Source organism: Anas platyrhynchos, chromosome 2 (assembly GCF_047663525.1).
Source record: "Anas platyrhynchos isolate ZD024472 breed Pekin duck chromosome 2, IASCAAS_PekinDuck_T2T, whole genome shotgun sequence".
Lineage (NCBI taxonomy): Eukaryota > Metazoa > Chordata > Aves > Anseriformes > Anatidae > Anas > Anas platyrhynchos.
In genome coordinates, this window is record NC_092588.1 from 125,922,992 (window position 1) to 125,950,369 (window position 27,378).

General features: G+C 38.7%; 1 protein-coding gene across 3 annotated transcripts; it reads left to right on the top strand.

Annotated features, from left to right (window-relative positions):
* Positions 1-1,751: 1,751 nt before the first annotated feature.
* TRA2A (transformer 2 alpha homolog) lies at positions 1,752-26,913 on the top strand. 3 transcript variants are annotated; one of them, XM_072033546.1, is made up of 9 exons: positions 1,756-2,014; positions 10,461-10,773; positions 11,055-11,188; positions 12,852-13,023; positions 16,656-16,844; positions 24,267-24,382; positions 24,910-25,017; positions 25,727-25,794; positions 25,963-26,913. In XM_072033546.1, the coding sequence occupies exons 4-9, from the start codon at positions 12,991-12,993 to the stop codon at positions 25,971-25,973; spliced, it is 525 nt and encodes a 174-aa protein (XP_071889647.1). In that variant the 5' UTR covers positions 1,756-2,014; positions 10,461-10,773; positions 11,055-11,188; positions 12,852-12,990; the 3' UTR covers positions 25,974-26,913. The 3 variants fall into 3 exon arrangements, with proteins under 3 accessions (XP_038031638.1, XP_027306736.1, XP_071889647.1); XM_038175710.2 differs by lacking the exon at positions 10,461-10,773 and having other exon boundaries at positions 1,752-2,014; positions 12,924-13,023; XM_027450935.3 differs by lacking the exon at positions 10,461-10,773 and having other exon boundaries at positions 1,755-2,014.
* Positions 26,914-27,378: the final 465 nt, after the last annotated feature.

A 27,378-nucleotide genomic window follows, 5' to 3' on the forward strand; every position in this document is an offset into this window, starting at 1 on the left:
ACCCTTGGTTGCGTTTTCTTTCAGTGACCCACCTGGTGGCAGAAGACTAGTAAGCATTTTTGTGCTAGGATTTAAGTATGCGTCCTTTCCCTTTTGTTCCTGTAGTTAGGTTATAGGCAGCATCAGCTCGGATAAGCATCAGATTATGCCAGAACAGTGTGTGATCTTGCAGTAGGATAAATATTTATTAATAAGTTACACTTGAAGGGGAGATGAGAAAAGCTATCTACTGGAGCTGAATGGTGTAGAGCTGGTAAAATAAATAAATAAATAAAAAGATATGGATTGAGAATGTCTTTTGGAAAGTAGGACATCAGCTGAGGCTAAAACATAGTCTAGACTTTTAGGAAGGAAAATTTAATTGCAATTAAACAAGAACTGGCTAAGGAGCTGACTAAAACTTTTGAAATAAATGACCTGCAAGAAGCTTTCAGCCAAAATGAAACATTTCACAAAACCTAGAGGAAGATCTTCCTGAAATACTGCCTTCTTTTTACCATTATGGCATAATTTAATTTTTAAATATTTGCTTCTGATTTACCAGGCAAGATGAGGAAGGGCTAGCACGTACCGTTCCAGCCTTTCATTTACAACAGACACAAGGAATAACTAACTTAATTTATGGGTCCGTGAAAACCATTTTCATATAGACGTATATAATGTCAGGGCTTTGTTGGAACCTCTGCACTGAGCTGTGTATGGATGAGCAGCAATATTTTGGCCTCTCCACTGTGAATTTGCTGGTGTGGCTGTGCTACTACAGACACCACTGGAAATCCTGTCATGGGCTGAGGAGGGAGAAGCAGGTGGAGCGGATGGCGCTCCCATTTGAAGCCCCAGGAGTGTGCTTCACAGAGCAAAGGCATTTGGTTTCAAGGGAAACATCCCTTGCCTGCTGATCACCCTCTGAGCTCCCCACTCCTCTTTGGGAATACTCATTTTTATGAGCACTGGTCAGCCCTTGGCTATGGCAATGGTGAGCTGAAGATGTCCATCGTCAGCCAATGTGGACATGACAGCACAACCACAACCAGGCAGCTCTTAGCAGAGGCAAAGCAAGCCTCACTATTTGGTCAACTTTGGCAATTTTCTCACCTAAGGAACTGTTTGGCCTTGCTGCTGAGCTTCTGGTGCCTGCAAGGGGTTAGCTGCATTATTTGTGTGTGCTGGAGGAAGAGATGCCCAAACCACATGGGACAGGGAGGAACAAGGTGATGTGAAAGGAAAGGCTTTTCAGTAATGTTCTGTTTAAAAGAAAATCCTCAAGACTACTAGTGAATGTGTAGGCCTGTCTTTCTTAGAAGCACTCAAGATGGATCTCATGGCTTTATTTCCACAGTCTTACATTGAAAGCCATCTTCCAGCCCTATGCGCGAAGCAGCCATTTGTCATACCAAAACAACACTGGTGAGGGGGGGGCTAAATCAAGGTTTAAAACTCTTCTCAGTGGAATTTGCCAGAAAGGAGCGGGCGTGTGATGGTAACAGAAGATGAGAAGCCAAGTTGGGCTGGGGACAGAAGCCTGGGCAGTTACAGGGGAACCGAGCGCCTCCAGATGCCCCCCGTCGGTGTGTGGGCACGGGGCGGCATCTTTGTGGAAATGAGATGAAACGAGGAGCCGCGAAGGCGCTGCCTTCACCTCACGGGGAGGAGGATGAGGCGTCCCCCGTCCCACACGGAGCCGCCACCACCTCCCCTCACAGCGAGGCCGCGCTCGGCGCCTCCTTTGTGGCAGGCAGGCCGCGCCCCGCCCCCCCGCGCCGTGCCGGGCGCAGCCGGAGCGGCGGCGGCGCCATTTTGCGCTGCGGCGGGACTCGGCGCGGGGCGGCCGCGGCGGGAGGGAGGTGGTGGCAGTGGCGGCGGCTGCGGTCGCTGCTCGGCACTGAGCGTCCCCGTTCGCCCTAATCCTTAATCCTTAACCCAGCCTAGCCTAACCTCGCCCAGCCCAGCCCAACCCCGTGGCCGGGACCCTGCCGACATGAGCGACGTGGAGGAGAACAACTTCGAGGGGAGGGTGAGTGGCCGGCCCTGGCGGGGCCGTGCTGTGAGGGGGCGCCCTGACGGGGGATGGGGATGAGGGGCGGGGGGGGCTCCTAAAATGGCTCCTCCGGGAGCCCGAGGCTTGGCCGAGCCGTGAGCCGCTCACGTCCCCCTCCTCGCCCTGTGTCCCCCCCAACACCCCTTTATTTATTTATTTATTTTTATTATTATTTTATTTGCTTTTAACGACCCGAGGGAACCGGCCCGGCTGGGGGCTGAGCCCGCTGCCCCCCCCCCCCCAGTCTTCCTTCCCCCTCACGCCGCCATCCCCCTTCCTGGGGTGGGGGGGGGGGGTGCCTCCATCCTGCCCCCCCAACCCCCGGCAGCAGGGCCCAGCCCCGGCCCCCTTCACGCTCCTGCTCCCCGAGGAGGGATCGGGCCCTTTTGTGAGCGCTCCTGCTGCCCGCTGTGCCCCGAGCCTCGCAAGGCCCCAGGGAGGGGAGGGGAGGGAGGTGCAGCCCCCGCTGTTAAACCCCCGGCACGCAGCGAGCGCCAGGAGCCGAAGACTTTCTCTCCAGGAGCCGCTGCGGTTTGGGATCCCTGTCAGGCCTGTTCCTTCTCTCTCTGCCCTCCCATGGCTGCGGTTTTTCTCTAGGCCTCCGACTGGTCCCTTCCGTTTTCTTTGTGTTTTTTCTTTTTTCTTTTTTTTTTTTTTTTGTGTGTGTTTTCCCCTAGTGATGAGCAGGGCAGGCAGGAATTAGGAGCTGCTTGAAACAGAAATTAAACGTGCGTTGTTCTCTCTCCATCACCATTTACTTTTTTTTTGTTAATTTTTCAGAGATATATATTTTTTTATGTTCTCTCCTAGAGAGTTGCTTTAGAAGAACACCTGAGCATCCTTTTGGTGACTTTTTCTGACGAACCAGCGGTAGCAGCTTTTCAGTAATACGGTTACATAAGGTTGTTGCCTGGAGAACCGAGCAATGAATTTTTAAAGGACCAGAGTCACATTCCAATAATAATTCTTACAGAAATGCTGTAGCCTTTTTGTAACACTAGTCTTTAAAAAAGAAAACATAAAGAAAACCAAAAAAAAAAACCCAGTCCCCAGGCTGACTGTGTTGTACCTGGCTGCGCAGTGACTGCTGCTGGTTCCTCAGGTGAGGTAAACAAAATCTGTTCTTGTGTTAGTTGCTGGACAAAGGCGGCTGTCTACCTATGCTCGTTTCAGATAAATGAACTAGTCTCTGAAAGGAAAACCAGCCAACTCAGAGAAGGTTGAGCATAAGTAATCTTCGTTGTTCATTTTTTTTTAAATTTGTTACTTCAGCCTCCCAGTTTATAGCAAAATTTATGCTTTTTTATTATTTTCTTATAACTATTTACATTAGATTCCTCCAGAGAATGTTTATATTAGCTTCTGTGATGGATCTAATGTTAGTGTTAAAAAAAATGATACAGCTGTTTAGTTTCAGTATTTCTGCATACCTTCTTCTGCCAAATGTAGAAATAAAATTAATGTTTTGACAGTATTTGAAGTATGAGAGGTCCTGCATAGCCATTTCTCTGACTGTTACTTCTCAGTTGGCTTATGCTTTTTTTTTTTTTTTTTTTTGAGGTGGAAAATTTACCTGTTGGACAGAACTGCTGACCCCATTGAGTTTTCACTTGGAAAACTTGTGTTCTTTCCGTAATACTGGAATTTCTGAATCAGTCTAGCAAGTGGCACTCTCTTGCTTAATGCTCTTTTTTTAAACATAACTGAACAGAACAGGATTCACTTAAAAACAACAACAAAAAAGTTGTAATTAGGAACATTCCTAAGCGGTTCTTTTTTTCTTTCACTAATACATCTTTTTGTTGACAATGATGCTGTTGAAATATTTGAAATTATAAAATATTGCAGCCTAATATATATATATTTCATAAAATAAGCATGTAAGTGTTGGGGGTATTCAGTGTTTCAATCTCCTGTTCCCAAACGGACAGACCTGTGCCAAGCTGAATGTCCTAGTGCCTCAGTTATGTGCAGGCACATGGGATGGAGAGAGTATGGCAGAAGAGTTCAGTGGGAGAAGGAACCACAAAGAGACCAGGGAGAGGGTGGAGAACCTGCTTTCCTCCAAATTGACACAAAAGAGATTTCCGAGTACCTAACTTTTAGTCCTCCCCACCTTCCTTAGCATTCGGCTTAGCTACTAACAAGTGTGATGTTCAAAGGGGGGGGGGGTAAGTTTAGTCTAAGTCCCTTTCTGTCCATACAGATGCATATCATCCCCAAAAACACTTCCAGTAAAGTTCCTCAAAGTAGTGGAATAGCAATAAAGTCTGATAGGATGAAGGTGCATATTGAGTCAGCAGTAACCAAAAAATTATAAAAAAATAAATCTTTACATGGAAGATTAGTTAGAAAATCTTTCCCTGTTCTTCTTTTTACTTGTAAAGAAAAAAAAATAGTTTTAACAAAAATAAATGATGTCAGGAATTATTCTGTAAAGTGTGTTTTAGCAGTGTTAAGATGTCCATGCATCTTGCCTCCAATTTGCAGTTTTAAAATCATGCTGTCACTTCATGTGAAGAGGAAATTGAGGATAATCTTGGAAATAACTTTGCAGTGAGGTTGCATAATCTGTACTACTCGAAAACTTGCATTTATGAAGTGTTGGTTAAAATTGCAGGGATTTAAACTATTATTCTCGATCTCACTCACTTCTTTACTGATCATTTTTTTTCCAAAGCAAATGTTAATCAGATATGTTCAGACTAATTAACGTTTGCTTTGTTTTTACATCAATTTTGCTTCAGCAAGTTCTGTATTAAGGATGTGGCTGGTGGAAGAGAAGAAATCCTGCCCCCAAGTATGGTTGGGGGAAAGAAATTGACAGAATAATTAGAAATACAATGGGTGTACTAGGTGTAAGTTTATGGACTTGAAGAAGGAAACAGATTTTAAGTCATGTTTCTGTCCAATGATGTGAGTTTTGCAGAAGGTACAGGATTTTATCACCTTTAAGTGTTCATTTTGAGCAGGTTAGACAGATGAGACTTTTTATCTCTTATTGTTGATAGATGATAGCTTTGTAAGGATTTAGATCTCAGTTCCTTTCATATTTGCCCAGTTATTTGTAACAACAGATTGTTCATCTGGTGCACGTTCTGTGATGCAGCTTCATTAAAAGCTTCCCTAGAGCAATGGAAAAGTTGCAGTCTGAACAGACGCGAACGGAAACTCCGCTTGCAGTTTTGATCAATTTTTTTTGAGCTTCTGATAGCGTTTGACTTCTGCAATCTTAAAAGTTTACTAGTTGTCTACAAATATTAATGGGTTCTTTGTCTAAATAGACAAAACTTTATATCAGAGTGAAGGCAGAACTCCATCTTAGAACTCCAGATTGATCATCTCCTGTGGCTGTAATGAGAGGCCTCTTCCTACTCTCGCCAGAATCTCAGTGATTTCAGTCTAATAAAGCACTTGAACCCTAGATCATTTCATGTGCGAGCCATTTTGTTGAAGGAAGGATGTGTAGTTTGTGTGCATGCAGGTGGCTTTTGGGTCAGCTAAACTCTGAACGTGTCTTGTGGTTTTTTTTTGCATGCAAGCTTCATGAAGAAAATACTTAAATTTATATATGTTCCAACGCTACCTAAACCTGATCAACCTTGAGATGATTTCTTTGGTTCAGACACCTGTATCAGCAACCTGCCAGCTCAGGGGCAAGGAAGGCACGCTGCTTTCCTACCTCTTCAAGTACAGGCGTGACAGGCTGCTAATGCTCTGCAGTTCTGCATTAGCTTGGGTAGGCTGTGATCGTGCTGTGGTTTCTAATGGCAAACATGGGAAAGGAAACTTTTTACAGAAGTTGATTTTTTTTTTGTTTGCTTGTTTTGTTTAATAAACTTAATAAATTTTAGATTGTTACCTGGGCAAAAGAGTGACCACAGCACCCTTCCGTGGACAGGTGTATATATTCAAGCCTCAGTGAAAAGATAAACTTATGTATCTCAAAAGGTTTATTGCTGAAGCTACTTCTTTTTATTTATTTATATTTATTGGAGCAGTGTCATTTTTAACAATGTATAAATCTTGCTGATGCATTTTTAAAATAGTTAAATATGCATATAAGTTTCTGTATGAAAAGAAATGTAGGTTTACATATGTATTAAATTATTTATGGAAAAATAGCTAATTAAGAGATTAGTATTATTTTTAGTATGGAGTGACAGATCACAGTGTTAAGCAAAAGTGTAACTTTTCTGATGAGTTCAGAGGAAAGTTGGTGAGTTCCTGTCAAAGCAGTGGTTAAAAAGTAATCTGGTCTCATCTCAGGAAGAGATGCTGCTAAATTGACAGCTTAATCCAGCAAATGTAGGCTGCTACCAAATTTCAGTTTCTTTTTTGACTGCTTTCACTTTTCTGTTCCCTTATGAAGTTGGACTTTGTTTATTTTTGGAGTTAGGGCAGGATTTTTTTTTTGGCAAGATTTTTGTAAAGCCTTAAGCTATCTTCTGCTACCTTAACGGTGTTGCTCTAATACTTGCTGTCCTGTTCTGCCCCCCCATGCAGGTGGTACGTCTTAGGGTGGAGGCCAACTGAAATTTCTTGGTGATTACATGTTGTTTTTTTTTCTTCCCATTTCACTTCCCATGCTTTGCTATAGGAAGCCTAGTGTAAGCCTAATTGTCTCTTTTTACTTAATCTCTCTTTAAATTTCGATAGCTTTGTAGCAAACCCTTTATGATATGCTCTGAAACGGTGAGGCCTGAGGCATGGTAAAACGTGACAAAAACGAGGACAGAAGAGTCATGTAAAAACTATTTTTGTCTTTTCTTGCTGTCTTTATCGTGCCCTCTGATGATGGGTGGAAATCTAAAAATACTTCCTAAAGACTTTTGCAATTCTGCTCTACATAGAACTGTTTGGAATGTGATTTTTTTTTTTTTAAAGTAACTGTTTTGGAAAGTAGCATTTCTCTTGAAGGATATGAGGAAGATAAATGGCAGCTGTAACTTGCATCGCTTATGGTTGAAACAGTTGTACCGATATGGGTGAAATGCAGTGACATGACTAACATCTCGCTTAGCTAAAGCTGTTGATCAGTTATTCAGTGCCTAGGTCTATGTGAGCATGAGGTGGTGGTAGGAAGGGGCATCCTGTCCATATTACTTTTTTCAGTGTTGTTCTTTCTGGAATAAACAAGGTAGGAATGATGGAAAATATTCTTCAGTGCTCTCTATAAATGCTTCTAGCTCTGTGGTTCTTAACCAGAGGATCAGTAGCTGAAGCAGCAGTCTTTAGGTTGTGTTCACCTACAATAATTTGTTTGCCTCCAAGTTTGACTTCCTAGTGAATCGTTAATCCCATTTCCCAGTATGTGCTTGAGGAAGTCACCGTATCTTGCTCTGAGGAAGCACAGTGAAGATTTTTTTCCATTTTTACCATGGGAAAAGTGTTATTGACAAATATATGTCTTTTGAATGGGAAGATTGATCTGAAGACTATTAGGTAGCTCGCTGGCTGTCTCTTTACGACAGACTGTACTGAGAGCAAATGTAGATGGTTTGAAATGGTCCCAGTGAGCGTCTGCCTGCCTGTGAGGTTGTAAGGGTGAGAGCGGTGCCTTGAGAGTTGCGTAACAAAGCAGAAGACATGAAGGTGTGCACTGTCAAGTGTGAGGCTGTTGTGGGGTGAGGAGCTGACTTTAACAAAATGCAGTCTGATCTGTGGCCCTCAAGTGACTGAGGATCTTTAGAACAGAAAGATAAGTAAATATTGGGGATACAGAGAGAAATTGTAGTTCATTCTTTCTTAAATAGTAGTTTAATTAATTTCTGGAGTAAACATGGAGCTAAGATCAGGGTATCTAATTACTTGAAGACTAGTACAGGACTTAAGGATTTGAATGCTTTGGATGATAGAGGTGTCTATTTGCTGTTGTTAAAAATGACGTACAGATGACACACGTTGACTATAATGTTCTTGTTGATATTGCAGAATGGATGTATAAATTGGTTATGAAGAACAGTGGGGTCTGTCTGTGACATAGACTAAGGCAAATCTTGCTAATTATTTTCTCATCAGGAAATAGAGGAGGAAAATTCTTTAAAATTGCTCTCTGTGACACCTTGAAGCTCTGAATCTCTTAATCCCTACCTGTAGTCTTGCTGATGTAAATCTTATTAGGTACTTTTCCAGTGTCCTCCTTAAGTCCTTAAACTCTTCCAGGTTATTGCGATTCCCTTAGTGTCTCCTTTTGAAGCACTGTAGGAGATATAACTAGGTGATCTATGTTGCATCAGAAGATGAGATGTAATTGCCTGCCAGTGACAGACACGGTATGCAACTGCTAACAGGTAATCTCTCTTCAGCTGCAGTTTACATCTACAGGTACTTGGTTTGAGGAAGTTTGAAATGTGTAAGAACTCCTGCTGTCACCTCTGTCCCTCTGCTTCTAAAGTTATGTGTTTGTGAGTGCAGCCCTTAAAGGGCTGGAGCAACCAGCTTGGAAAAGGACTTCACCTCCATGAAATGCTGCACTGCTTGCTTTTGGCAACTTCATACAGAGCCCTTGTCAGAACTGATACTCTTAGAAAACTGGGGGCAGCATCAGAAGATGCTTCAGTTGAATAGATAAGGATGCTAAGCTAATTTTGTCATTGTATGGGAGTTAACTGGCTTCTTAATATTTTTGGAACCTCCCAACACTTCTAGATTGTGTGGTATCTGTTTTTTTTTGTTCTTGTTTTTTCTTTCTTTTTTTTTTTCCAACCTTATTGTTTAAGAAGTGATCTCTCAAATGTAAAAAGAGAATGGACAGTACAGTATCCTCATTAAAGAGTGACTGAGGAGAGTGAATTCTTTGTCTTTTCATTGAAGGATCTATTCTAAATCTGAAGGGTGTCACATGAAGTGCTTTTCTATATTATTGGTCACTTTCACTGAGGAGGGGAGTGGAAATAACTCCAGGAGAAACTGGGAAGTATTGCAGGATATGAAGTATAAATGTAAGGATTAAAGAGAGCTATCAAACAATAAAGAGTACAAAATTAGAGGAGAGGTAATGAAAAAGCATGTTAGTGGCTCTAAAAGTTTTTTTTTGTTTGTTTTGTTTTTTAAATAATGAACAGTGAATTTCAAATAAAACAGTAAGAACACAGAATAAAATCTGGTATTACTTAAGTGCCCGTTCTTCCTTCTCTTTCTGCGACAGTCTTGTAGCTAGACCAGCAGATAGCTGGCTCAATAGGATAACCTGTAACGTAGACCTACTGGGGTCCACGTCACAGCCCAGCTTTGAATTTGGCCTTCATTGATCAGTTTAGTGTGCCTGTCAAATTAGAAGGTGATGCCCTCCACGTATCCTGTGTCCTTTTCATTGAGGTAAAGGGGGAAAGGCAGCATAGCTGTAATACTGCTGTAAGAAATAAGGGGTCTCCCATGTTTCATTTTTGGTCGATTTATTGTCTTTGAATATGAGGAAGGAGTCCTTTGGAAAGGACTTCAGAATGCTGAAGAATTCAACTACAAAAGAAAATGCAAATCTGGACTTACATGGAAAAAATAGATAAGTTGGGGAAAGTATTTTAAGGACAGGCAGGAGAATAAATGATGAAAATGAAAATGAAATGTAACGCTTGTGGGAGGGGAACTTGCTGTGCGATTTTTCCATTACAAGTTTTGCACGTTTTTTTGTGACATTATAGAGGTATATAGCACACATTTCCACAGCTTTTTTTGTTTTTATATAGCTGAGCTCCCTAGGAATGCTGTACACTAAAATGTGAGGAAATCCTAACCTGCTCTTTGTTTGCTTGTTTTCCTAGTTTTTCTCTTGTGTGCATTATCATACAAGAAAACAAAAAAAAACCTCCTGTCTGTTATTGGATTGCTTTGAACTGCAGTATTATACGTCTTGTTTTTTGTGGATTAAGTTGTGTGCAAGGAAAACAGGATAACAATGAGGAAGAGAAAGTAGGAAGAAAAATTTGTCTTGCATATATCTATGTGCATGTATTATGCGAGTAAGTATGTGCATAGATAGATTTTGACTGGAAGTCTTTGGCCGTGCTGTTGAACTGAGTGTCTTAGTAATAATGTGTAGGAGTGGAATTTGGGATATTTAATACTGCGAAGTACATAGTTGTTGCTAGGGGGAAAATCAGTTATCGATATCAATATTTTTAATATATATTTGTGCTAATTAGCTTTTTAGTTCATCTATGTATCGTACAGAGAATAAAAATCTGAAAGGGGAGGAGGGTAGCTTTGAAAATACAGTAAAACACTGAGAACTCAGTAAGCTCATTGTTAGACCGTAGACACTTATACAGTTTTAAAGCTTTTTTTAAAAAAGGTTGTTTTATAAAGTAGTTTCTTGCACTTTACCTGCTGGCTTTTCAATTTGGTAGATAACATCTGAACTCCAGCAGAGTTTTATAATCCCCACGTGCTTAAATATACTAAATGTTCTTTTTCCATTAAGGTTAATGTTCGTGAAGAAATTGAAGAGTTTTTTCCAAGAATGTGGAAGATAAATCAAGATAAAAGAAGGCTAATGAAAAGTATTAAAGATCAGAAAATTAAAATTGAATGGGGGAAAAAATTGAACAGAAGATTGGTCAGATAGAAGCACTTGAATGTTTTTTTTAAGGCTTTAATGAATTGTTTGAATTGGGGAAGAATACACGAAGTATGAAAAATGAAAAACTCAATGAAGAATGAAGAGAAGTAGAAAGCAAGAGTGAAGTAGAATTAAAAGAATCTGGAAGAATGAATGGGTCCTAGGTTAAGTAAATGTATGGTTTATGTTCCAGTGTCTGTATGATCAAGTTGTAGATGAATTTGCATGATTACTTAGTTAATAGAGAATTGGTGATCTGGTTCAAGCAGGGATCTATTTGAGGAAAGCATACAATATTAACAGTGGGCTAGCAAAATGAAAATTTGTTCTGGAGGGTATTGCCTAACCATTTGTTTTTTCAGGAGCAATCAATATAATAGAATTACTGTACTTTAAATGTTAGGAGTTAGGCATTTGTACAACCAATACCATTTGTAATACTATCTTTTTCGTTAGGAGTCTCGCTCCCAGTCAAAATCTCCAGCTGGGAGTCCTGCTCGTGTAAAATCGGAGAGCAGGTCAGGATCTCGCAGTCCATCGAGAGCTTCCAAACATTCTGAATCGCACTCTAGGTCGAGATCAAAATCGAGGTATGTCTGGAAATAGTTTGAATTGATACTCACTATTAGTGCTTATGCCTGTTCTTTTGTTACAATGCTGAGATTTTTTTCCCCTTATAAAAATTATAAACCTTTTGGAAATGTATTAAGATGGCTGTTAATTTGTTATAAAAATTATAAACCTTTTGGAAATGTATTAAGAAGGCTGTTAATTTGTGTGTTGGTGGACGTATAGTTGAACAAAGCTGGGGGAGGATTCCGTAAGTAATAGTGTGTGTGGATTTATAGAGAGGTAATATAATAGAAGTAGTGGAGTAGAAATCATTACTAAAATGAGAAGATCAAACTACTCCAGAAGAGAGAGAAGAGAGTACAGCTCAGTTCTGTAAAAGCTTATGTCCCCTTCCCCCAGAACCTTTTTCAGGGGAACTCTTTCTTGTGTAGACCCCTCCTTTAGGAAAGAAGGAAAACTGAAGGGAGAACTACAGCAAAAGTAGTCTGGGTTGGATAAAAGAGTAAGCTCCATAGCTGTTGGAAATGTTGGAAGACACTACTTGGGCCAGTTCTTAACAGTCCTGCACCAGAATCTTTTTTTTTTTTTCTTTAAAAAAAAAAATCTGAAAAAAATGTGATTAAAGTTGGGCATGGATAGCTTCTTAATTTATGGCAGCTTTAGTATTTAAGCTTGTTTTTGGAAGCTGCGTATGCCTTTCTCTCCCTGCTTGTGTCTGCACAGGCAAAGTTTTACAGTTCTCAGTTCTGAGAGAACTTGGTGTACAGGAGGAATGTCTACCTTTTTTTCCTCTAAGTATGTCATAAAATACCCAGCTCATGCCACTTCTCTTCTTCTATCTTGCTGTGCACCTTCATACTGTTGAAACTGGTAGAGCTACTGAATCCTTTTATCGGTGGAGCAAAAAACCAGAAAACAAAACATTTGTGCCCCTGGAGAGGGAGGGGGATTCGCACAGCACTACATTTTTCTTCTTTACCAGTTCCTGGGAGAGATCAGTGTCTTCTCTATCTGTTTACTTTACCAGGGAAGTCTAGAAGAGTTACTGTGCTCTGAAATTGCAAAGTTCAGCCCGATGTTACTGCTTCTTCTCTTGCAGTGTGTAGCCAGATATCTGCCTGTTATTAGGATACAACAACTGTATGAAATCATGCAGCTTTGATAGAATTATGCAAGTTCAAAACTGTGTTCATCATTGACTGGATATCTGCAGAGAAATGCTTGAGGAGTCAAACAGCTTTTTTGGTCTCAACTGATTTTTCAAACTTCATCTGTAGATGCCCTAGCACTGTTGTACTGCTAGATCTTTCAGTTTATCAGCTAAGACAGTATTTTACAGTGTGGTATACTTGGTGTCTGTATCAATATACAAGTGTTACATGTGGAGCCAAGCTAATAAAAGTCTAAGCTCTGAACTGTCTGAAGACTGTTGTGAATATAACCTGTGTTTGATGCCAGAAGCACTCTGACCACATTGAAACTTGTGCTACTGAGCAAGTTATTTAAGATCTGCAATCTTAAGATGCACAAAGTAGAAGAAACTTAACTGTTTTTATTGTAGTGAGCCTCTGAAAAATGAATTTAAAATTTTTCTCTGGGAAATGTAAGGCTTACATTTCATTTCATTACATTTCACATTGGGTGCATATGACCTAACTAAAAGCTTTCTCTTTGTTGAAGATCCAGGTCCAGAAGACATTCGCACAGACGTTACACTCGCTCCAGATCCCATTCCCATTCTCATTCCCATAGGAGACGTTCTCGAAGCAGATCGTACACGCCAGAATACCGCCGTCGAAGGAGCCGTAGTCACTCTCCAATGTCCAACAGGAGAAGGCACACAGGCAGCAGAGTATGTCATGTTCCCCAAGGCTGAGTATCAACAGAACAGTCCCTGCTTACATCAGTGTAGTCTAAGATAACTGCAGGCTGAATTTGACTTGCTGTCTTGTTATTGGGAATTGTACAGGAATTGTTTTTGGGTTGGGGGGACAAAGTCTTTCCTTAACAACTAGGCGCTAATGTCTTGTGCCAGCCATTGGCAGAGTAGTCGTAGAATTTTACCGTAAGTCGTACTGTCCCAGGTGAGTATGGGTAGATAGGTTGCATCTGTTTCCCTCTGCTCTAGAAGTTAGACTTTTTCTATTTTTATTCTGTTCCAAGCATACGTACACTTCACAAAAAAAGGCAACTGTGCATGCCTTTAAACAAAAAAAAAAAGTGAAAATAATTCCAAGACAACTATAGGAGTAAGGGGAAAAAAAAAGGCTCTTTATAACATATAGTGTGTTATGTTGAAGATTGCTTGTGATTTTTTTATTTCCAAGTAATGATTTTGGTTTAACTTGAAGAAATGAACTCATTTGCAAATCTTAAACTAGAAAAACAGAGAGCTATGAAAAGGATCGATAGTCTTCTCAGAATTCAAATGAAATAACTTAGTTTCTGTACAGACAGGGATAGAAAGTGTAGGTAAACCAACAAAGACATAAGATACTACTTCTGTGTCATTCAGAGAAATTTCCCCCAGTGTCGTGTCCTTCCTGGTTCAGTGTCTTAGATTCTGGTTTTGCATCACTTGATGCTGATCTAAGTGAATCTGCTACACACGGGCCTGCCTCTTCCTTGGTGAGGACCATGAATGATCTTTTTAGTATTCATCTTTTTTAGTTTTTCTTTATTTATTATTAATCCTGTCAAAAAGAATATAGTTTTTTTTACATGCTTACCTTAGTGAAGCAGCTTACCACAACCAATTAATACTAATGTGAGAGAGAAGATGATTATGTGGAAGAAGGCAAGACTACAGCAGTGCTAATGTACAGCAGCTTAAGCTGTTGTGAAGCAACATTTGTACTTAAGCTATTTGTGGATTGTTGCCAGTGTGTAGTCATACTGTTGTAAATACGAATCTAATGTCTTAAAAAGTTGGCAGGAATAACAACTTCAAAAGGCTTAGCAGATTTCCTGGTGAAAGACAAATGAATCCACTTTACTACTTTAGGAAGTATTAGAATATTTTGCTGTGAAGTCTTTTTTGCCTTGGAAATGACTCTGTGAAACATGAGAAAGTCCTTCACAGAGTGAATTCCATGTTCATTCTAAGGAGTAGTTCTAATAGTGTCAAAACAAAAATAAACCAGATTAGAATTCTCTAAGCTGCAAGGTCTAAGGACACTAGGAAAATTGGTAGCAGTTTTGCCACTTCTGCTGACCTTGGCATACTGTGCCAATGGGAGGCAGTACAAAAAAAAATTTAGTATTAAAGCTGTCTTTTAATTCTGCACAGTCAAAATCTTTCCAGTGGTGATGGCTGACACTGAACAATCTTTCCAGTGGTCACTTGTTGCTTAGAGCGCACAGAGTGGTTCTCTGTACTTAGCTTGCCTTAGCATAGATAATAGGGTTCATTACTTAAAACTGATGTTTGAAATTTGGCAAATGCAGAGAAACAAATACACAGGTATTTTTGGGCATCATATTTTCACAATGAAAACTCCTGAAAAAAAGTTATGAGGAAAAAAAAAAGAACAACACAATTTGAAACATACCGTTATAAAAATAAGGAAAGATAGTATGAGAGCACGGGTGAATCGTGTACTTCATCTCTTCCGTGTGTTGGTAGAAGATAGGGGAATTTGTTGTATCAGCAAGCTGTAATTTTTTAACTGGAGCTAGGGTAGGTTGCAGATGAGAAACTGATGCTTTCACTGAACCTGCTCAGGCAGAAGCAAGTAAACAAAGCTGTAATGTTTTTAAACATTCTTGTGAAAAGAAGTGCTTATTAAGTCGCTACTTCCTACGTGGAAAAATACTATCCAAATACTTTTTTTCTTGTGTAGTAAAAAAGATGTGCTTAACTTGGTCACAGTCACTATCTAATGTTATGGTTCTCCAGAAAACAAGAGTTGAAGTTCTAAACATTTTTCTGCAGATGGAGAACGCAGTAGGGTAAACTTAAGCCAACTGCACACAGAAATGTTTTTCTTGGTTTATATTTTGCATTCTGATTCTCATGGCTCTCTGTCTGAAAATCTGCATGTTGAAGTTTAAGTCCCGGTAACTAACGTGCATGTTCTAATCTTCCGTGCCTGTTACTTGGCTTAGTGTAGTTACTTAATTTGTTTAAAGGTGTAGAGTTTCAGCTAGAGACCATGGAATACTTTTACTCAGCTTTTAGTCTTAGTTTGTTTCATGACTATGTATTTGGAAGTAGAATTTTCCTTTTCCTTATGGAAGTAAGCTTTGAAATCCAAGACTATACTTTAAATTGTCATCTAAAAATTGTCACCTTGGTATCCAGGACTACAGAGGGGTTCATAAGAGAACATGACAGGAGATCTCAATTTGTTCATTCTTCAAGTCAGGATGAAAGGCAGGCTCTGAGACATAAATTACTGTGCATCAGTACAGTACAGCACTGTGCTTTGAAAACCTGAAGCTGAAATATAAATTTCATCTGTGTTGACTTGTAGTTACTATTTCAGCAGAAAAAATGCCTGTTGCTCCAATTTTAAATTCCTGAGTCTAGTATAACAGGTGCCAGGAACTTAGCTAGGAAAAAAAAATCACAACAAAACTAAAACAACAACAACTTACTTTGATCAAGGTAATTCTTAAAATGAAATTGGCATTGTATGAATTCTGGGGCATATAGAGAAATTTTGAGCCTGATAGGAAAATGAATTGCAGTATCTTGAACAATTGTATGATTTCTTATTTGACTTCCTTTAGTTGAAGTAAAGTGTATGAGTATTTCCATTTTCCACGTTACTTTAAAGAATTGAGAGTCTTGCTCTAGAAAAGTGAGCGCACGTTTGGGTTACAGTTTCATGGAACCAGCCTTCAGTATGTAGTTGAGAGAAGCTGCTGGTTTTGATCCAGCTTATTGAACAGAAAGAAACTTTCAAATTTAAATATTAACTTTCATTATTGTTGAATAGGAAATGTTGGAGGGAGGAGGGGTTGGGAAGAACACACCTTTGGTAGAAGGCAAGTTCAGCTGTCCATGCTTAGGATCTCAGATGCTTTTAGTGTATGAAACTGAAGGCAGCCTGCAGTATTCAGAACCGTTGGTGGTGACCTTGCGGAATGGCTGAGGATAGGAGTTGAGGCTGGCTGACCAGTTTTCAGCACACACTTGGACATCCTGCCTTCAGCTTGTTGATGATTTGAGTGAGAAATACTAATAAAACAGGTTCTCGTTACCTGTATCTCTTCTGTAACCATAGTGCTTCATTTCTCTCAAGTGTACAGTCGGAATTTTTCACCAACATGGAAGTTTACTTTTTTTTAATATATAAAATAAAAACCAGAAAATGAGCTATACTTTAAGATTGAAATGTTAATGCTTGAAATATTAAGATTTGTAATAAACTATGCTTATTTTTTTTTTTAATTTAAAAATAATTGAGAAATTTCAATGTAAGAATGTATAACTTGTATTTTATTAACTTAATTGGAGTTGAATGCTTGTCTTACCAGGCCAATCCAGATCCTAATACATGTCTCGGAGTGTTTGGTCTCAGTTTGTATACCACTGAGAGAGATTTGCGTGAAGTCTTCTCCCGTTACGGACCTTTGACTGGTGTCAATGTGGTTTATGATCAGCGGACTGGACGATCAAGAGGATTTGCTTTTGTTTATTTTGAGAGGATTGATGATTCTAAAGAGGTAAATTCATGCTTTACTACTTTAAACAGGTGTGCTCTTTGTGTGTTGTCTTTACAAATATCTTTGTAAAAAAAAAAAAAAAAAAAAAAACATTTTTGTGTGCATATTCGCTAGAAAGTTCTGAGTGAGATTCATTTAAAATACTTGTTCAAATCATGTGGCACTTTTAGACAGATCAAACACATTAGTTCAATGTTCGGATGTTTGGGCAAATTTTGAGCCTGGGCTGTCTGTATTGAATTACTAAGGAACATAGTACTTTGATTTGTTAATCTGTTACTCCAAAATGAAAATAAATCTTCAGGCAGACATAGACATCTAGGATTTTTCCAAATTTTTCAAAGTTAACTCTTCAAACTAATTCTCTCTATCAGAATTCTGAAGGTTCTCTTTACTGTTTTCTTTTAAAGTATGTCACCATGCATTTGAGGGAGTATGTGTTCTGTCCTCAATTAAGCCTCAGTTAGTGACTTGGCTAGTTACACAAATAGCTGTTAGCAGCTGGACTAAGTGGTCAGTAGTGTGACTGATGTGTAAGGAAAGAATCAAAGAATCTGAACAGTATTAAGATCTGAACAGTATTAAGATTCACTGCAGTAATAAATATTTTAACCTGCATATGGATACTGTGAGCTTTACTAAATCTGATAAAATTTGTAGATGCAAAATTGTTGTTAAAAGTTGTTGTAGATGTATCCGTTCTTTAAAGAACTATTTGAGTCAGACATTCTTTAAGACAAGTAAAGTACAAATACTAACTTAGCATGTAAGCTTTCATTGTGAATTCTCCTTCTTCCTTATTTGCAAAATGAGTTACAGACTTCAAGCATCATGTTTATGGATGAGTAGTCATGGGCAGATGTTTCAGATTTGCCGTTTGATTCTGTTTACGTTAGATAAGTATATTCATAACGGTTGGGTCTGACTCTTCTCACCTAGCACTGCAGGAAGGGAGGGTGACAGCTGTGGGCCTAGTATCAGTAACTTAAAAATGAAAATTGCTGATGCTAGGTGATGATAATTTAATACAAAATGTTTCATGGATGGCTTGGTTGAACTAGACTCAGTTTTGAGCTTTGACTGATTTCTGGTACGATTCTACAAGCAATTGTGATATGGCAAGCAGCTGTAAAAGATGGTGAAGTGTTGTACAGAGAACTGGTTTATAATGAGAATGGAAGTTGCATGTGTGTGGTTGTTGCAGGCTAGAAGAGGAGTTAAGAACAGGAAACTTCCTTCAGCTTCACTTAATTTTCCCACTGTTGCTTTGATGGGTTGAGAGAGGAGTTAGGATGGGTAGGGTTCACATTTCCTGGCCTTTCTGGTTCTGACCTTTTAGCCTAGTATTTCTTTGCACTGGGGTGTGTGAGAAACAGCCTGCAGCCAATAACACGGGCTCACATGAGGATCTCAGTGAAGTACTATTTTTATTTTGCAACGGAGAGCATCCTGCAAGCAGGAGCATCCAGCAAAAGCATATCATAACCTTTTATTCCCTATTACCCAATGCTTAATTCCTTCCGTTTCCTCATTGGTTGAGTACTACAGGTCCACAAACTACTCAACACTTATTGCTATACCAGGTATATACAATTTTATTTGACCAACCATTAATTTCTCCTTTTTTTTTTCTACTTCTCTCATGACTAGAGGGCCTGTGATTTTTTTTGTTGTTGTTGTTTTTACTGATTTCGCACTGCTCATCTTGTTTTTCTTAGCTATTCTGCTTATTTTGGGACAGTGGGACCTTGCCCTTATCTGCTTAACATACTTCCCACTGTAGGCCTGCACAATCACTTTTGAATATACAAGGTTGGTAGAATTTTCCACTGCAAAAACACGACTTGATTTCTCTCACAGGTGGGATTTTGAAACTGTGACCATTCTGTAGCACAGTTAGTATCTAAAATACCTGCACAGTATCTTGGCACATTCATATACTAGTCTTGTCTGTTTTAAAACTTTATATGTCTTTAGAAGTACACTTTTTTTCTAGTTGTCATTGGCAGTGGTCATGCATGACACCATGCATTTCTTAAAATGTTCCGTGTAAATACCATAAAGCAATTCGTTTAGTATGAAGCTGCTTTGGCAGAAACTACAAAACTGGAATGCAAAGGGGGAAAAAAAAAAGGATATTACATGCAGCATCAGAAATACAGAAGTAAAGATGAGCACTGTAAGTGGGAACTGAAGTCATTGGGAATGTAAACAAATTTTTCTCCTGTCCTCTTTGCTAAATTATTTCAGTTATATAAATTCCAAGTGTTGAGAGGTTTTACACTCCTCCCTCTTCCCACACCAGCCCATTGCGGGGGAAAAAGAAGACTTTATTTGACTTGATTTCACGGGCTCTGAATACAGATTTGAAGTAGCAATAAGCAGGAAAAGAGAATCTAGCTATAGGTGTGAAAATCTGTGGCAGGCCCTGTAGGAGGACTGAAGGACATAAACTAATCCCTTGTGGAAGATGGATCAAATCTGAAAAGTTCGGTATGGGTAATAGCAATGTTACTTGTGCTACTTTTGTTCCAAGTAAATACATTTTGTCTTAATAGAAAAACAAACAAACAAAAAAAAGCCTCTGAATAATGGGAATGTGAAACTCATTACATGAGATGCTTTAAAAGGCTGCAGTTCAGTTCAGCAGTCATAGATGGACTAAATAGATGTAGAACCCTGTTCCTGGGGAGTACAGGGGAATGGACAACAACGATTTCAAAGCATCTTTACTGTTGTTCTTCCAAGAGGGGTACACTGGGAAGCATCTTGGCTGATGCACTCTCAAACACTGTTGATACTCAGTGACACGAAGTGGGTTGTGAGCGTGTTTAAGCTTTTGTACTTGGTTTAAGGTAGGTCAGTCCCAGCCCAGTGTGGATTGTGTTGCAGCGCAGATCTTGTTGGGAAGCTTTGTCATCATGAGTAACCATTCTTACAAATTGTGTCAGTTACTGAGCTGGTTAAAAGGTTGATATGTGTTCTGATTTTTTTTATGAAGCTACATCTTTGTTTACATAAAGTTAGAAGATTAGTATTTGGTACTCCTTTTTGGCCTTGTCTGTTGCAATGGCTTGTCTTACATTGTATTGCTACTCTAAGTCTTCAGAACTCCGTGTGAGGAGCACAGTACCCTTATGTGGAGAACGAGATCCATACATTTCTGTTGCAGACCTGTTTCTGAAGATATTTTCTTTTATAGTTCTCAGCATTTGCAACACTGGCACTGAGGTGTCCATTTTGAAATAGTTTAGCTAAGTATTAAAGGATGTTCACCTGCTCATTACATTATTATTAGCATTTCTTCCAGGGTTTACAGAAAAAATACAGACCCATGTAGCAGGATTAAAAAAAAAAAAAAAGTTGGGAGGCAGAATGATTATCTCAGGGTTAGCAGTAAGAGAATCGTGAGTAAAAAGCATTGGGTGTTCTAGGGAGGTGATTCTTAGTGTGGCAGGCAGGGATTTCATATGCAACTATCCAACTTCTCAGTAATTCATACTATCAACCCTTAGCTGTTAAAGCTGAGGCTACTGTGAAAGTATTGTGTGTCTGTAGCGAGAACTCATCTGAGAAGCATTAACTACAACAGCTGTTGGCAGTAGGGAATTCTTAGTTCCTAATGCGACTTACATGCTATTTACAGTTTTGACCATCTTTCGGAACAATTTTCTGAAGTAGTTTTTTTAGCAATCAAGGCAAACTTTATGCAGACAGACTGAGCTGTTAACTCAGTTGCCAAAGACTAGAATGATTACAGGTGCTTTGGTCTTGTTTTTCATTTTAATTTGCAAGACATTTAATCTGTGGTGCAAGCAGACCAGTTTTAGAAGCACTGTTACTGACTAAAGCTTCTCCTAAAGCTTATTGAAGAAATGTTTAAGTGGTGTTTGTAGTATCAAAAGAACCCTTGATGTACCAGAAAAGAACATGAGAAGGTTTTAGATATTTTGAATTACAAGTTTCAGATTTCTGGAGACCATGAAATACCATGAAATTGCTCGTACAGAAACATACCCAGTTACTCATTCTGGTTCTCTAAAATCCTGTATTTCTTGACTATATACAACTCTTCAAGGTATGCTTTAAAAAGAATCTAAATAATCAATAGATGTTTGAGCCCAGAAAGAAAAAAAAAATATTTGCTATTATTATATTTAAATAAAAAGCAACCTCAAAGCAGAGAATGTAAACAACTCTTGCTCAGAGGTGAAATAGACACTTGAATTCAACTCGGCATGCTGCAGTAAGTATAGAAAGCTGGGTTTCCTCATTTGTTTCTTCTTCCCATCACTTTTTTTTTTTCTTTTTTTCCCCAGAACATCCTTTCAGACATCCTCATAAAATTCAGGGCTAAACTACTGATACCAGTGTACTGGGGGGGGGTGGGAAATTAATCGATTGTCTGTTCATCCCATGTTGTGTCCACAAGGGAAATGATCTTTTTATTGGTGGCCTTAATTATAACTAGGGAAAGACACAGGCTGGGAAAAAAAAAGGGGGAAGAAAAAAGTCTCTTACCCTGAAAATATTTTTAAAAATGAGTCCCACCATAAATTGCTTGTTTGACTCTTTAAGTATAATCAATCTACTATACCTAAATTCTAATACCTTTAGAATATCATATATGCAATGACTATTCTAGGTGTAGAACTGTAATCTAAGATTATTATACGTTTTGTACACAAGTCTTATTCTGTGTCTTCTGACTGCCAACATAGAGATGTATATGCTGGCCTACAAAGTCAGTTTTTCTTCAGAGTTTGCAACCCAAACTAATAGTGTACGTTTATGGGAATCCTGGTTGCTTGCTTGCTTACTGTCATCTTGCAAAAGCCGTGCCAGTCTTTTGAGAATGCTCAGATATTTGGAAGAAAATCCAGGTTGAAATAAAAATAAACTGACAGTTAAAGGCTCATAAGAAGGTATTACTTGTCTTTTCAACCCCAGTGTAATTTGATTTTTTCCTTAAACGTGTTTTGTTTGATCTGGAAAATATATTTCTATCTTTGAGATAGTGTTGGAAAATGTTTTCTTCGTTGTTAAAGCAAGTATGCAACTTCTTTTACCTTTGAAATTTGAATATTCTTAGTGTTCATGTATGCCCAAAGTAGCAGGAGAAGCAAACTGAAATTTGTTTTGAATGCAACATGCTACTCTTAAAAAAAAAAAAAAAAAAAAAAAAAAAAAAGTAAAATCTTAAATTTGAATATAAGGTGTTCTTAATTGAAGGAAAAATCTTAAAAGTAAGTAGGGTCATGAATATGTTTTGACAGTCTTTGTACAACATAAATACTGTGGTATCACTTGTCTGAAGTATGTTTTAAAATAGACTTTTTTTCATACCAAAGCAATCATTAGTTAATGAAGTCCTCTGAAGTACTTTGTTTCAAAGAGTTAAGAATTTTCCATTTGCAAAGGACTGAATGTGAGTGATACCACCAAAATTATTTCTGTATTTATGGTGGTTTACTTTATGTTTTCACTTTATCCGCTGAAATACAAGGCATTTCCTGGTATTTCCAAGACAAACTATCAAGTCTCAATTAATTCATCAGCTACCCTGCTGGTATCCTGCTTTTCTCTGTACTGCTCCCTGCACTGAAGAACTCTTCCTCCTTCCTCTTAAAAGAGGTTCTGGTTCTTTTAACTAAACAAAACAGGTGCCAGGTGTTCTGGAGTTCAGGTGGCTGGTTATCAGCTAAGTTTTTGGCTGCAAGTTGTTGATCAGACATAAAAGTGCCATGAAGCGGAAAGTTCCTTTCCTTCCAAGACTCATTGCGTGTCGCCACTTTTCCAGAAAAATGCTTTTCATCAAGATGCTGATTTTTCAGCCAGCTTTTGAGCAGCATTCAGTTTTATTGATATGTGCATATACGCTCATAACATGAATGCACAGATTTATTTTTAGTTCTTTCATCCTTGTGGAGCAAGATCTTTAAAGACATTTCAAAGCTAGGAAACTAAAGCTAATGGTCATGTTTAATTCACAAAACATATTTCAGGATATGTTGAGAAACTTGACATGCTCTTGGGCTCAGCCTTGCAGTTAGCCAACTCTAGTTGTTAGATTGCTGTGTGGGAGCAGAGCTCACTAGGTGGCGATATAGCATAGATATAAACAGAATTATTAAAGCACAAACTAAGTGCAGATAAATATGATAGTGATAACTCAGTCACTTCCAGTTTGGAGACAGTTTGATCTTGTGGGTGTCAGGTTTTTGTGTTCTCCTCTATAGCTTGTGTTCATTCAGTAGAATCTTTTTTATAGAACCACAAAAAAAAAAAAAAGGTTACATTTCTAAACAGTTGCTAATTTCATTTTTAAAAATTAAAAAAAAAAAAGAAAATGCTCTTCTCTACCATGATTTGAGGCTTGTGCATTGTGCCTCACGGTTAAACTCAAGATTTGTCTTTTTGCTGTTGTTTAACTTGAGATTAAAACAGTATATTTATCACAAAAAAAAAAAAATACCATGTGTTGGATGAACTGGGTTGTAAAGTAGTATTTAGGAGATCCAAGAGTAGTGGTGAGGAAGGATCAAAAAAAATTTGGCTTTGAAAATTTTAATAACTATGAAGTCCAGCATTAATTGTAAAATGTGGTTATTCTTTTATTTTTTAATTGCTATCACCTGAATGTAAATCTCAAAAGTACGCTGTGGTCCTCTGAAAAACTACTTTACTGATTAAGAGTTTGAGAAAGACCACTGTATTGATTGAAAGAGCAAAGAAGCAGGGGCTAGAACACCCAGCGAGCGTGTGCACGAGCTGCGAGCGGGTCTGAAGGCAGAGGCTTCTCAAGCGCAGACCCTCCTGCGTATCGCTTTAGCTGGCTGCTATTGTGAGAGTGAGTGGGGAGGAAGGTTGTAATTAGGTATCCATGTAGGCTGAACCCGCCATTTTACTAAGCTCTGCTGGAGTAGGTCCTTGTAAGGGAGATGGCAGGAGGCTGGGAGAGCATGAAATGGCAGCCGACTAGCAGTAATCCGGCCATATGCACCCTACAGGAAGCCACTGTTTTGCACAGCTTTTGAATCCGCCCATCCCCTCTGGGTCAGGGACGGCGCTAGGAAAGATGCAGTTTTCAGGAAAAGCTGCTTGGACTTTGTTTACCTTTCTGATGGGCTGGTAGGCGAAGTCCCCTACAAAGAAATTGACTGTGTTAGTGGGTAGCCCTGTGCTTTCTTAGAAAGGGATTGCGTGGCACGCTGCTCCCGCGCCCCAGTGCAGCCCTGTAGCACTGCTGGCGGACGGGCCGGGGGACAGAGACCAGCCATTCGCCACAGTGGGGCACTAGTAACCAGGCTAAATAAAACAAGGTCGGGGCTTGTTTCTCTAACAGAAAATAGTGTGTTTTGCACACAGTTTTCCTTAGTGGGTTGTAGGTTTCACGTCCACCGTCCCTTCTCTTTCCTGCAGGCAATGGAGCATGCAAACGGTATGGAGCTGGATGGCAGGAGGATTCGGGTGGATTACTCAATCACCAAGAGAGCACATACACCCACTCCAGGCATCTACATGGGCAGGCCAACACAGTAAGGAGTTTGCTCATTTCCTTCAGTGGGATTAAATTAATTTCAACTGAACGATTGAAGTCTGGTTGAAAAACTGAACTGCAGACTTCTTTTTTTAATTTTAGAGTTACGCCAATTGTATCTTCTCACAAAGGTATTAATATAATTGTGTTACTGTGATTCAGTATATGCTTAATATACTATTAAGTCCTACTGTAGTTTCCTGTATTTTTATTTATTTAAAAGATTGAATATGTTATTAAAAAAAAAAACATCCAGCACAACCAGTTAAGGCACCTTTAGCTTACTTAAATATTAGGCTGTCCATTTGCCTTTGATTTTGATGTGAATTAGCCTGAAAACCTTGATGTTGATTTTATCTGTTTTGTTGTGTTATTTTAAATGTTTTTCTTTGAACGTTTAATCATTAGATTAATTGCTTCATCTTAAGTGTCTCATTTACAAGAACACTGGAAAAAGTTTCTGAATTATTTAATTTGATGAAGAGTAGAATCTGAAGTACTTCCTGCTCTTTTTTTCCCTAATAGCAGTGGAGGAGGTGGTGGTGGCGGAGCAGGTCGTCGCCGTGACTCTTACTATGATAGAGGGTATGACAGAGGTTATGACAGATACGAAGAATATGACTACAGATACAGGTGCATAACTTTAATTTTATCTCTGTAGGAAAAGTGGGTTTGGGGGGAAATTGAGAAGTTAAGTGGCAAAAAAAAAAGTGACTCTTTGTACCAAGATTCGATATATGTGCTTGCTTTGTTCGAGAGTCTTGTTACGATAGTTTGGGTAAGATTAGTTGTCATCTTCAGTGCCTCGGTAATTCAGCTACATACTAAATAATTAAGTGAGAGGTTAATTTTGCTACCTGGAGAAGGTAGAGCATATATTCTGCAAACGTAGTGGACAGACAGGAAGAGGACTTTTTCCATACTGGATATAGAATCAGGAACAGCTGACAAACAGTGCTGTTAAAGAAGAGGTTATTTGTAGATGGGGGTTTTTAATGCTTGACATTTCATAGCTATCTGACTGTTTTGAAAGTTATCTAGTTTCAGAGAATGTTGTACAACAAGAATTGTAGGCATCTGTAAAAGCACTTAGGTGTTTGCAGGGCTAGTGAGAGTTTATTAAATGTTCTGTAGAAATACCCACATAGTTTTAAACCCATCAGATAGAGAAATGTGAAAGCATTTGTTAAACAGCTATAAGCCACAGCCAAATAAAGCTGAACTCTTTCATGCTGGCCAAATCTGTCAGTGCTAAGGAAATGGTTTTGTTCTGTAGAAGAAATGTGAATGAGGCTTCTTTCATTATGATGATGTTTGTTTTCTTTTTTAATTTTCCTTAAAGGAGACGATCACCATCGCCTTACTATAGCCGGTACCGATCACGATCAAGATCCCGTTCCTATAGTCCAAGTAAGTAAATACACAGGAAAAAATAGAATCAGGCCAGCATAAGGCTTGTTACTAGTCTAATAATCGATCAGTGGGAGTTCTGAAAACAAAAAACCTGGGCACTTCCAGTGTTTGTGTTCATGTGTACTGTTTGTTCACAGTAATGATGTCTGTTTTTTTTTTTTCCAGGGCGCTATTGAAGATGAGAGGAGTTACAGTTGAGGACATGATTTTTAAATACAAGGTTCAGATCTTAGCTTCCCTACTGCTTCCCTCCCTCCCTTGTTCTCCATCCAGCTATTTTACAAAACTTTGGTTCATTTAGAGTATACATATCTTCAGTTGAAGTATTCCTGTTTTCCATCCCTTCTTATTGTAATACTCTTAAATATTGTAATTGTTGTAGTTTTTGTGTAGTAAAACATCTTGAGCAAAATGAAATAGAAAACCCAAAGTGTTGATACATTTTGGAAGTCATTCCTATTTTGTTTTTAAACCAATTGGACTCCTAGCTAATTACAAGACAGCAATGATATTTTTAAAGCTTGCATGTCATATGTAATACACTCAGATACTTTAACATAAACCTGCATTTCCAAGTAACTCGTTAATCTTTCTGTTAAAATGTTTACCTATTACTTTGATAAACAAATAACGACTTTGAGCCTTTCCTGTAATGACAAATTTATTTAGATAGTCATGAACCAGAGGATTTCTTTTTTGTCAGGTAGTTGCTTTGAGTGTAGAATATTTGAGCTAGAGCAAAATTTGGTATTTGGCTGACCAGGAAAATAGATCCTTGTACACTGAAAATTAAGACTGTATTTTATAAATAAGTTTTTGGATTGCTACACAGTGGATAACATCTACAGTAAAAAACATATTTTTTTTTTATTGTACTTGGTTGAATATTTCCCCCCAGTCAGTGCAGGAGAAAAATATTTATTGAACATAGCAATTAGTTATATAATTTGCTGTTCATTTAAACAACAACAACAAAAACTTTTTGGTATTGCAATAATGATTTAAGCAAGTTTTGTTTCCAGTCCTTTTTGGAGTTCGAAAGTATGGATGGAAAGACCTGTGACTACATGTAAACCTTTTTTTTTCCCCCCTCAATAAAAGTTAATTCCACTGAAATGCGTCTTCTTGTTTTCTGTCCTACATCTCATGTCACCTTGGAATACAGGTTAAGCAGGACATGATATTGCTGTATGAGTAATAAAGTCAGCATTTATCTGTTTCCTTAGGAGCTTTGTCTTCCCTGGGAATTGGCATGCAGTTATATGAGATGGCTAAGCAGAGTGGGTAGTCCAGATTTTTCTTGGACTATCTTTGGCACTTGCTGGAGTCATGGTGAGATGGTTTAAGGAGAAGAAACACTGTTGACTTTGTTTAGATTTCTGGCAAGATTTGCCCTCAGAAATAACTCACCATGTGGCTGGTTGAATGTTGATGTTGGCACAGCAAAAGGAATAAGACTACCAAGCTCTCACAGCAAAAATAATTTCATCCTGACTGTCAAGGAATGCCACCAAAAGTGTTCGTCATAATTTTAACAGAGTAAGCATATGAAACAATTTTGTTAACTATTTCTGAATGCCA

What these genes read in the sequence shown, in the direction of transcription:
- TRA2A (XM_027450935.3), top strand. Translation starts at nt 1,979, where the DNA reads ATGAGCGACGTGGAGGAGAACAACTTCGAGGGGAGG. An exon ending in GGATTGATGATTCTAAAGAG is followed by an intron (nt 16,845 to 24,266) that starts GTAAATTCATGC and finishes TCTTTCCTGCAG; the next exon opens with GCAATGGAGCATGCAAACGG. An exon ending in GAATATGACTACAGATACAG is followed by an intron (nt 25,018 to 25,726) that starts GTGCATAACTTT and finishes TTTTCCTTAAAG; the next exon opens with GAGACGATCACCATCGCCTT.